Below are 12,456 nucleotides of genomic sequence, written 5' to 3'. Positions count from 1 at the left end.
GAATATATTAATATTCCTCTTTTCCCTTTCCCTTTCATTAACTATACCAAAAATGTTTTATTTACATTATTAGGTGCACACGTTACCTTATTTAAGCTATCCGTCCCTGAATTCGCATTACACCCTACACACTAATTTTTCATTCTCTTTCATTCTCTTTCATTTCTTCCATTCTTCCCTTTCTTTCATTTTTTTCCTTTCCTTTCCTTTCTTTTTCTTCCTTTCTTTTCTTTCTCTTCTTTCTTTCATCTTCCATCTTTCTCCTTTACTTTTCTTTTTCTCTTAATGAACCTACTTCAAATACCATACATCCCTCAGGGCATAAGGTTTACGGTTCCAGGTTTAGGGTTTAGGCTTTAGGGTTCAGGGTTTAGGATTTAGGTTTTAGTGTTTAGGATTTAGAGTTCAGGGTTTAGGGTTTAGGGTTCAGAAATTTAGGGTTCAGGATTTAGGGTTTTATCCTTTATGGTTTAATGTTTAGGGTTTTAGGGTTTAGTGCTTAGGGTTTAGGTTTTTAGGGTTACTGGTTTATGGTTCAGGGTTTATTGTTTTTTGGGTTTAGGGTTTTACAGTTCAGGGTTACCTTTTTAGTGTTTATTCTTAGCATATAGATCTAGTGTAGGGAGGGGAGTGCCTGATGAAGGAAGTGGTTGGCATAATGGAAGATTGTTAGTGTTGTTAGGTGGGTGGTAGGTGGGTTGTTAAGTGGGTGGTAGGTGGGTTGTTAGGTTGTTAGGGGTGATAGGTGGAAAGTAGGTCTAAGGAAAGAAGGAATAAGATGGACGAAAGAAGGAATAAAAAGGAAAGAATGAATGAAGGAAAGAAAGGAAAAGAATGAAAGAAGGAATAAGAAGGAAAGAGGTAAAGTTAGGATGAATGAGGCCCATGTAAGCTTAAAAGTACAACATGAGTTGAAGGAGGGAGGGATGTAGTTCCCATAATGGAATGTACAGGTCACACATATATATAAAAATATGCAGGTTGTGCATGTTAGGATGGAAGGAAAAGGAAGGGAAAGTGTGGGTAAAAAAAAAAAAAGATGAACTTGAATGTGCACTAAAAGGGAGAGGGGAGCTTATATAATATGATATACACACCGGATGTTTCAATAAGTTCATTTGTGGTGTAATCATCAAAAAAGGCATAAAAGTAAGAGAAGAAATTATAATTATGTCGTGTTCATGAATGCAAGAGGAGAATGTGTGTATTGCACCATATTCTTATGCGCAATTTTGCATAATTCAGTAATGTAATAAATATGAACGTAGTAAAGGGGGGGGAGGGGAGGAGGGTAGAGCTCGTTCTTTACTTTTTTTACTTTGTTACCTTTCTCTGTGTGTTCATTGCCATTTTCACTTTAATTATGTGCATGATAATTCACAAAATGTATACGGTGGATTATCATTGTTTGAAAAATTAAACATTGTGTACTGTGAGGGAAGGGAAGAATAAAAATTTCAATACCTACACATTTCATAATCATCATAAATCCATTAGAACCTTGATACGTATTTCCAAACTACATGAACACATAAACACATGAGCACATGAACACTATCTTTAACATAAATTAATTATATATACGAAGGATATACACATCTTAACAATGGTAAAAAAGAATAATACAAAGTTCATTCCATTATTAAAAAATGTGTATATATACAGAAAGTAGTATATGTGTATGTGTACACACACATAATGTTCCGCATGTATACCATATAATAATAGTGTAAATGTATGGATATATATGCATATATTTCAATTCTATATATTTTGTTTAGGGGAAGGAAGAGGAAGATACAGTTACATTACCCTCAAAAGAAATATATGCTGAACTCGAAAATGGAAGAAAAAGTTGTACACTCAAGAAAACATCGTGGAAACACGGTTCGGCGGAAGCGGATATAAAATTGTCATTGTCAGGGTATGGTGGGGATAATTGGACTTGGATCGATAAAATTGTGAAGAACTACTGTTTAGCATGTAAGGGGACTGGGAACGAAGGGTTCGGTTCTTTGCCGGATGATGAACGTTTTGCCTTATTTTATTTTTGGTTAGGGGATAAAGTAAGAAATGAAACATGGATAGGGAACATTTTCTCACCGGTTATGACGAAAATTTATGATAAGCTGAAGGAAATCGATCCTGAATGTAAGTGTACTAATAAATATCCTAATATTTTGAAGGATCGTTTCGGAGAGGCTAAAATATTATTTGATTGGTACTATAACTATAATAAGCTAGTGAAGAATAGAAACAAGTGTAATGATTATTGCAATAATAATGAAAAATGTAATGCCCCCTTCGAGAAAGCCCTAACAATATATACAACAGTTAGTGATTATTGCGGAACAAGAGACGGAGATTCCTATTGTCCCAAATTTAAGCGGGAGGAAGGGGGGAGGGGGGAATATAAACAACCCAAAAAATTAGAATGCCCTCCTGCAGCAAAACCACAGGTTGCTTGTACTTCCCCTTCTTCCATTCAAAATATATAAGCACAATGAGTACAACATTCTCTGTGTGCAGTGAAGTGAAAATATGAAATCACATATAGAAAGCACCCATTTATACGAAATTTATTCTTTGCTTATTTATATTTTTATAGGTCACAGACACAAGTAAATTACCTTCACAGAAAATATACGATGACTTAGACAAAGGAGTAGGGCAAACAAGTTGTGAACTCAACGGAAGCAAATGGAACAACAGTAGTAAACTGGAAGAGGATGTGAAAACATCATTAGGATTGTACCATATTAAAGAAGAAAACTTGGCCAACAGAATCGTAAGGAATTACTGTGTAGCATGTAGGGGGACAGGGAGGGAAGAGTTCGCTACTTTGTCCAGTAGTGACCGTTATAGTTTTTTTTTTTATTGGTTAGGTGATAAAATAAATAAGGAAGAATCTAAGGGAGGAAGCAAGCTCTCAATGGTTATGGGGCCAATTTATGATAAGCTGAAGGATTCCATGTATAAATGTACGTGTAATAATATATATGAAGGTATGAACAAAGACAAGTTCGAGAAAGCTAAAATACTATTTGATTGGTACTGTAACTATAGTAAACTACACAATAACGAGGAATGTAGTAAATATTGCAGTAGTGGAAAATGTGAGGACTCCTTCACGGCAGCCAAATCAACATATGAAGGGTTAAATTCAACTTGCTATAGCACTTCCGGAGAACCATATTGTGACAAATTTAAGGGAAAATCTAAGGAGGAATATAAGGAGCCGCAAAAATTAGAACATAAATGTACTTCAGCTCCTGCACCACCACCTCCTCCGGAACCAGCACGACCGGCATCTCAAGAGGAAAGTCGAACAGCATCGAGTACAACGTTACATAGGAGTGACGATAATGAAACTACTGTAGTAAGGGGATCTATATCAGGTAAAGAAGTAAAGTGTTCCTATGTAGAAGTGAATTCATACATTCCATACCTAAGAAAACTCCCCTCCTAAAAGAACTCCCTCCCAATCACGGTACATGGTACATGGTAAACACATGTACCAGTACACCATTGTACCATCCATCCTGGGTTGATAATGTTTTTCATTAAATTTTACATATTTCTTATTACTTATTTTTCATATTCAGTAGGTGACAAAGGTCCAGAACAACAACAACAACAACAACAACAACAACAACAACAACAACAACAACAACAACAGCAGCAGCAGCAGCAACCTCAACCTCCACAATTACCACCACCGGCCGGTGGACCACCATCACCAAGAGTAGGAGCAGCTGCTCCTGTGTCCTCTGAAGGAATGGACAGTACCACCACCACCACTACTATTGGTGGTGCTGCTGCTGGCGCAGCAGTAGCATTACCGGCACTTGCTTTCTATCTATATAAGGTAAGTACACTTAACACAGGAAATATGTATAATAACACTTATTAATTTTGCTGTCTATGTAAAAAAAGAGTGCATAGAATAAATGTAAAAAATGGAATGTAGGAAACAAATGGAATGTGTAAAAAAAAATGGAATGTAAAAAAAGAAAAATGGAATGCTAAATTAAAATGAATGTTTGAAGTGGGCAGTAATGTACATATAAATATTCTGCGCACACATACGTGCTCATCTCCTCATTTTTTTCCTTTTTTAGTATACGTCCTTATTTTCCGACTTACGTAACACCCTCTTTGGAGGAGGAGGAAGGAACAACAGCAGGAACAATAAAAGTAGAAGAAAAAAAAGATCATTAGTACGAAACTTGAATATGGAAAATGAAGATAGTTCTACATTGGACTCAACAGCATATTCAAATTCAGAACCTGACTTAACAGCAACGGATCCTTCAGAATATTCCGTTCCATATATTAGATAAGTTCCCTTCCTCAGTATCCTTCTTTTTTAAAGAAAGAAGGAAAGGGAATAAAAAAATAATGGAGAAAAGGAACAGAATAACCTGGAAATGAGAACATGCTACTGATAATGTTCCATCCACGGAAGGTAGTAGAAGCAACACGTAAGCAACAAACTATATGAACAGTCCCATAAGAAAAATCGTTTAGCTGCCAAATTGTGGATGCTAATCCTTGCATTGTTGTTTGAAGAATGTGTGCGAAATGGAAAAGATTCTTCATGATAAAGAATCGTATGCTTAGATCATTTATTACAAAACACACTTTGACATATTCGTTATAAGGGCATATAAATAGAACTGTAATGCGACAATAATATTTGATTTTTTTCATTATGAAATGATGTATATACTGTGCTACAGAATTTATACTATTTGTTATTTTTTCCTTTTCCTATTTTTTCTTCCTTCTGCTTCCCAAACGTTAATGATTTTGTACATTTCAGTATGCTTCCTTTTCTTTCTTTCTTTTTCATTCTTCCATACTTTTTAAAAGAAAAAATTCTCCAAAAAAAAAAGAAAAAAAGTCTTTTAATCCCTTTTTTTCTTTTATATATATTCTCTTCTCAAAAGAAGAAGAGAAAGAATAAAAAAAAGAAATAGGCTAAAGAAGAGAAAAAAAGGTTTAAAAAAGAAAAAAAAAATTTTTAGAAAAAAAGGAAGGAAAAAAAGAAAACAAAGCAGAAAAGAATGAAGGAACGTAATTCCTTCCCTCCTTCTTCGTTCTTTCTTCTTTTAGGAAGAATGTAGTGCATAAAGGAAAATGCAAAAAAAAGGGGAGTACATAGGTAGAATGTATACGAAAAGGAAGGAGGCAATGGTTGTGTTTTTTCTCTCTTTTTCTTTTCTTTTTAGGAAAGTGCAATGTATAAAGGAAGGAGAAGGGAAAAATTTTAAAAAAAAGGAAAAGAAGGATATAAAAAAAAAAAAAAGAAAAAAAAATATATTTTTCGCAAAAAAAAAAAGAACAGAAAAGGAAAGCGGATTAAAGGGCAAAAAAAAGGGAGGAAGATAGGAAAGGGCTCATGCGCAGAATTTTTCTTTTTTTTTTTTGTTCACAGATGTAAAAACAAAGTAAGGAAGAAGGAATAACTGTGGACAGGGAAGAAAGAATGTTAAAAGGAACTTTCCGTGGACGAATTAATGGAGCTTCCATTAGTACGTAGTACTCCAATGTAACAATGAATCATATAGTGCGGATGTAAGGATCACCATGGCGGATTATTTTGGTTATATACTAAGAAAATGGTTCCTGGACGGAGGAAAATATGAACAGGGAAACTATTGGGTAAGGGACATTATAAATAAAGGAAAAAAGAAATAGGGTGTGAGCAAGAATAAATGGAAACAAACTATAAGTGAATGATTAAAAGAAGTATATATAAGAATAATATGCACTTTCTCTTTATTTCTTGCCGTTTGAAAGATATATAAGTAAAATAATGTTAAACGCACTTATAACTCATACAAAGGGTAGAATAATGAAGTAGCCAATATATGTGTGCATTCCCCGTTTTACACTGTAGGGTGGAATATGGAAGGATCTGGAAAAACAGTTTGACGAATTAATGAAACGCCTAGAAGGGGATACTTCAGAAATAGCATCCCTTTGTACTGAAGTAGACAATAGCAGGAATAGATGGGAAACAGTTAGGAAAGAATTGTGCAAATCTTTAGTGAGAATAAAATTCTTCATGAATGGAATTAAGGGAAAGGGGAAAGAAGTAGATGGGAAGGCGGAAATAGAGAACCTCGGAGAAGTGCAATCTTATTTCAGGTGTATAATAGGGAATATGGTTATGGTAAAGTTATATGAAGGACACTGTGACTTAAATAGAATAGCTAAATGGATAATGGAACCAGCAAGGGTAAGTTTAGAAGCACGTCAATTAATAGGAGCACATGAGAAGTGTAAAGATCTACCGTTCAGTGGAATGAAAATAGGTGCTAATTTTATAGGAAATAAAGTGAAAGAATGGATAGAAGAAAAGAAGAATAGACTTCACTGGTGGAAGATTATAATGCAAAATAAAGAGTGCCAACAGGGAAGGCAGGAAGATGGTAGAAAAGGTATGGTCGAATTATTAGGGAGGAAGGATGAAAGTGAGTTACAGGAGCTTACGGATGATGCAGCGAATTTACCAAGTAATAAGTTAGAAGAAGTATTACAAAAAGTAGGAGAAAGAATAAGAAAAAAAAAGGATCCCTCCGGGTGTATTCAACCGAAAAGCAACGGATTTGTGAATGGAGAGGAGTGTAAGGGAATTTTTTCCTTCCGTTGTTCAAGTGGGAACAACGCGGACAACATGTATTTATATGTGCACTTTGGGTTTATATAACTGAATATTCTTAGGAAAGTATAGTAAGTATATATAATATGCATATGTTTAATATGCCACATTCCCATGCAGTTCTTATTGAAGAATGGTTTACAGCATTTTCTAAGAATGTGTCCGATGCGGACAAAATGAATTATAACGAGTGGGAAACTCTAGATGCCCTATGCAATGACCTAGATAGTAACCTTGCACAGGGAATGAATAAATATAAAACCTTCTGCGAAGTCTTGGTGAGGAATATAATGTTAGTGACAGAAATAGAAAAACAGTATAAGGGAAATAAGACAGGTTGTAAGGACAGTGTAAAAGGTATTCCTTTATGTGAACTCTTAAGAGTGTGGATGTACTATATGAATGCTTTTTGCGTTCCTAGGAAGGTTATAGAACATGCCATTCAGGGGGTGAAAGAAGTAAGGCAGGACATGGATAATGATGGGAACTATGCGGAATGTTCTTATGATGGTGTACTTAACATTCCTGAGCGAAAAGGAAATGATATGGGAGATGAATTGTACGAACTATTTGACACAACTATTATGCTTAATAAAATAATAGCATTAACTAAAGGGAAATGGTGCGAAGGGGGTCAATGGAAATACATGGGAAGGGCACCTGGGGGTCCGAAGCCTGCACGTGACGACAATGGGGCGGGTGACAGTACAGTTTTAAATAATACAGAATTTACCACATTAAAAAGAACTATTGAAAAAATTGAGGAAGAAGTAAAGAAGGAACAGGAAGAAGAACAGAAATTCTTGGAACAGGTCATTGAAAAAGTCCTACCACAACCCCAACAACCACCCCCACCTGCACCACCACCAAGGAGACCATCCACACCAAGGCAGGGACCAGCAGCTGCTGCCTGTGCCGGCAAGAATCCCTTCTGTGCACGTGTAAAGTGTGTAACAGAACACTGGGGAAAAGACAGACATCGCCAGGATCAGACGGATAAAAAGCATATCGTAAGAAATAACATTGTTCACTGAAGTTTAGGGATATTCTAATGAATAGTATGTCTTATATATAATGAAAAAGAAGAAGAAACGAGCATGAACCTTATGTGTGTACAAATTGTATATATATACGTACTCTATTCTTCCTTTTTTTGGCACAGGAAACATTTTGGGATAAGGACATCCAAAAGAGAGTGGGACAACTATCTGCGGCTATGACTAATGGGGAGGAGACAGAAGAAGAATGTAAGGGTCTTCAAGAAGATAATGATAAAAAGGATGGTGTAAATAGTAAAGTGTGTAATTATATTGTAAAGGGGTTAAAAAAAATATATGGTGTTCAAACTACAGGTAGGAGTGCGATGGATAGGAATAATAGACTATTTGATCAAACCATGTACTGCCTGATGCTAAATGTATATGGTGAACTCCTTAAAGAAAAATCCTGTATAACGGGGGACACTGTGGAGCAGGCCTTCTCTGTCAAGATGGATCTTCATAAAGATGATGCATGCAAGGAGACTCCATGTAATAAATGCGAATGGGACGCTTGTACAGGTGACACTGTTTATGGTAAAAGTCTACGGGGCGAATTGAAAACAAAGCTCCTACATAATCCAAAAATAAAGGATACTCTGGATAAAATATGCCCGAAGGTTACACAACCGACGGCTGAACAGGAACCTATTACAAAGACAGCAGAAAGTGCTCAAAATCAAGGGGTAAGTGAAGGTTCCTCAGTTAAACCTGCTCCAGAAGAAGCAGCTGCCGCAGCACCTAAAGCAGAACCGTCTCAACCGGACCCAGCAGCAACATCACCTTCCCCGAAGACTCGAACAGCAGAAGTAGCAGGCAGAGCGGAAAAAGATACAGAAGAAACAGGTAAGAAAGGGAATGATGCTAATGAATCTGATCTTCCACCAGATAAAATTGATCTTCCATTGGACGACATACCGGAGGGAGCCAGTCGTGGTCCGCTTGATGAGGAAGAAACGAAGTACAACAAAGGTAAATTTTCAGTCCCAGGAGGGAAAGCGGCCGACGTTAGCATAAACTTCATCTCCACATCCACAACTGCAGGTCCAGGTACAAATGGTAAAACTTCAGGTCCTGAAGGTAGTCTAGCAGACTCCCATACCCCCAGCACAGAAACAGACACAGAAACACATGCATCTTCCAGCTCGAGTTCATCTAGTTCAAGTTCAGGAAGTTCTTCCAGTAATTCCAACTCCAGTCCTACTACTCCAGATGTTGGTGCTGGTGGTTCTGGGAGTGGAGGAGGTGGTGGTGCTGCTGCTGGTCCCCAGGGTCCAGATGGCAGTCCAACTGGTTCCCAACGTGATCCAGGTACACCTGCTGTTCCAGGGGTAGGTGGTGTCCCAGGTGGTCCAGATAAGCCCGGTGTTGGCGGAGGAGGTGATGGTGTTGATCGAACGGCAGGACAAGCACCTGGTCAGGGTCCAGGTCCAGGACAACAACCTCCCCCTCCTTCACGAGGTAAAACATCAAGTGATCCACGAACACCAACAGGACCACTATTACCTAAGGGTGCCTCAGCAGCATCAGTTGTTCCTGCCCGAGTTCATAACAAGATAGACAACCTTTCTGATCTCCTTACCCCATACCTTCCTTTGGCTCCTGTGTTCCTTGGTACTTCTGTCATAAGTTATCTCCTTTGGAAGGTAAGTAAAAAAAAACACCAATATAAGAAAAAAGAAAAAAAAAAAGAAAAAAAAGAAAAAAAAGAAAAAAAAGAAAAAAAAGAAAAAAAGAAAAAAAAGAAAAAAAAGAAAAAAAAGAAAAAAAAGAAAAAAAAGAAAAAAGAATATAGGTGAATGAATCAGTTGGGGGTGGTGTGGAATTTCGCATTTAAGGGTGTGTGTAGGATTTTCGCATTTTAGGGTGTGTGTAGGATTTCGCATTTTAGGGGTGTGTGTGTAGGATTTCGCATTTAAGGGTGTATGTGTAGGATTTCGCATTTTAGGGTGTATGTAGGATTTTGCATTTTAAGGGTGTGCGTATGTAGGATTTTGCATTTTAAGGGTGTGCGTATGTAGGATTTTGCATTTTAAGGGTGTGTGTAGGATTTCGCATTTTAGGGCTTGAAGTAGTAATTACTATTAAGTGAAGAAAAATTCGCATCCCTATTACAGAAACATTTTTTTCCCTTTTTTTTTTTTTTTTTTTTTTTTTTTTTTTGCAGTATTTGTTCCTCGGTAAAAAAAGGAAACGTCACCGAAGAGCTCATCAAGTATCTGGTCCTCCATCATCGGAGGAACAGGTCATGGACCATATGGACCAGGCAGATGGTCCACATGCATATACTTTAGTAAAGGAACGAAAACAACCAAGATCTGCTACAACGAGAACGAGGAGACCAGAAAAGCGTTCTGGTCGCCTCATGATTATTGATATTCATTTAGAAGTCTTAGACGAATGTCAAAAAGGGGACCTGCATTCGACGACGAAAAACTTTTTTGAAATTTTGGTTCAAGAATTTATGGGAAGCGAATTTATAAAAGAGGAAAAGGTCCCTAAGGAAGATGTTCCTAGGGAAGAAGTTCCAAGTTCAGGTTCCGCGTTTAGGGAGGAAGACTTTGTTCCTAAGGATGATGTTCTTTATGAACAGATTCCGAGTTCAGATTCAGCATTTAGGGAGGAAGACCTTCTTCCTAAGGAACAGGTTCCATGTTGAGGGTTCAGGGTTTAAGGAGGAAGACTTTGTTCCTAAGGAATGTGTTCCTAAGGAAGATGTTCCAAGTTCATATTCCGCGTTTAGGGAGGAACATTTTGTTCCTAGGTGAAATTTTTCTAAGGAAGATGTTCCAAGTTCAGATTCTGGGTTTAAGGTTGGTATTCCTGAGGATGATGTTCCTAGGAAGGAAAAAGTTCCTAAGGAACAGGTTCCAAGTTCAAATTCCGAGTTTAGGGAGGAAGACTTTGTTCCTAAGGAAGATGTTCCAAATTCAGATTTCAGGTTTAGGGAGTAGTATAAATATTTTTCTTTTCTTTTTTTCGTTATTTGTTTTTTCTTCTTTTCTCTTTTTTTTTTTTTTTTTTTTTTCGTTTTGTATGAAAGTGTTTACATGTTCCTATGTAATCAATATAAGCCGGGAAAAAAAAAAATTGTTCCCACTTTATTTTGATTTGTTTGGTAAAATTTTCTTTATTGATGAATTAAAATGATTATTAAATTTTTTTACAAAAGTTCTTTGTAATTTTTTCCGTCCTTTTTTTTAAGTCCAATATTGGATGCTTAGAAAGCGTTCCTAGTTTCGCGGGTTCGCGAAGGTGCGCAAAAAAAAAAGTAGTGTTCTTACAAAAAAAAAATAAATTGTACAATTACAATTTTTACCATGTTACACATGTGTGTGTATGCGAAAAGAAAATTAAAATTATATAAGGACAAATTGGCACATTCAACAAAAAAAAAAAGAAAGAAAAAAAAAAAAAATTAAATTAATTCATAATATTAAAAAAAAAAAAGAATTAAAAAAATATCCATCTATCCCCCTCTAAAAATTAAAAAAAAAAAAAAAGAAATTGCCCTAATATAAATTTGTCACAAAGAATTGTAAGTATAATATTAGTCAAAATAAATTGTTGAAGTTGTCAAAAAAAGAAAAAATGCCCTAATATAAAAATTTCACGAGAATATTAACAAATAAAAATTATCCAAAAGAAAATTGTCCAAAGAAAAAATGCCCCAATAAATTTGTCAAAAAAAAAGAATTGCCCTAATAATTTTGTCACAGAAGAAAATTGCGAAAAAAAAGAAATGCCCCAATTTGTCACAGAAAAAATTGCGCAAAAAAAAAAAAAAAAAATTGCGAAAAAAAGAATTGTCCAAAGAAAAAAGAAATGCCCTAATATAAATTTTGTCACAGGGAAAATTGCAAAAAAAGAAATTGTCCAAAAAAAGAAGGAATGCCCTAATATAAATTTGTCACAGGTAAAATTGGGAACAGGAGTTCTCCAAAGAAGTTGCCAAAAAAATTGCCCTAATATAAATTTGTCACACAGAAAAAAATTGCAAAAAAAAAAAAAGAAGCAGTGTAAGCCAAGCCCCCTTCTTTTTTTTTTTGTGGTTGCTGCTCCTTATTTGGTTGCTTCCTTATTTGGGTTGTTGTGCTTCCGCCCCCTTTTTTATTGTGTGTACACTTTCCCATTTTTTTTTTTTTTAAATTTTAGAAGGGTAGACGGAATTATTTTTTTTCTTTCTTTTTTTCTTTTTTAATATTATGAATTAATTCAATTTAATTCAATTCAATTTTTTCTTCTTTTTTTTTCCTACATCTTTTTTTCGTTTTCTTTCCTCTTTTTTTTCTTTCTTTCCTTTCTTTCCTTTCTTTCCTTTCTTTCCTTTCTTTCCCTTCTTCTTCTTTAAAAGAAAGAAATTATCTAATATATGGGACAGAATATTCAGATGGGTCCGTTATTGAACCTGTTGTGGAACCAATGGTTGTTGAATATTCTGTTGTTAAGGTGTCTTCGTCGTCAGATAATGGTGTGCTTATTCTTTGTCTGAGGGTGGACCTTTTTTTCCTTTTATTGTTATTTCTGCTGCTGCCTCCAAAGAAGATGTTTTTTATCCCAGGAGGTAGAAGATTATACTAAAATAAGAGGGAAGGTATAAGGGAAGAAATATATACATATATATATATACATGCACGCAGTCTATTCTATATATTCATTTGAAATAATAATACACAATAGGGGGCATTATTATTTATATATTCAATTATAACTGTTGCACTTACCTTATATAGAAACAGAGCAAGTGCT

General features: G+C 35.7%; 1 protein-coding gene across 1 annotated transcript; it reads left to right on the top strand.

The window, feature by feature from the left end:
- Positions 1 to 6,846: 6,846 nt before the first annotated feature.
- Positions 6,847 to 10,661, top strand: PCOAH_00030470 (SICA antigen; the record flags this gene model as incomplete). The annotated part of the gene is made up of 5 exons (XM_020059848.1): positions 6,847 to 7,680; positions 7,833 to 8,679; positions 8,752 to 9,353; positions 9,875 to 10,354; positions 10,488 to 10,661. 5 exons carry the CDS (start codon positions 6,847 to 6,849, stop codon positions 10,659 to 10,661), a joined length of 2,937 nt encoding a protein of 978 aa, XP_019915412.1.
- Positions 10,662 to 12,456: the final 1,795 nt, after the last annotated feature.

The sequence above is a fragment of the Plasmodium coatneyi genome, chromosome 10, assembly GCF_001680005.1.
Source record: "Plasmodium coatneyi strain Hackeri chromosome 10, complete sequence".
NCBI lineage: Eukaryota > Apicomplexa > Aconoidasida > Haemosporida > Plasmodiidae > Plasmodium > Plasmodium coatneyi.
Note: the sequence above shows the minus strand (reverse complement) of the source record. Positions and strands in the feature narration are given on the sequence as shown.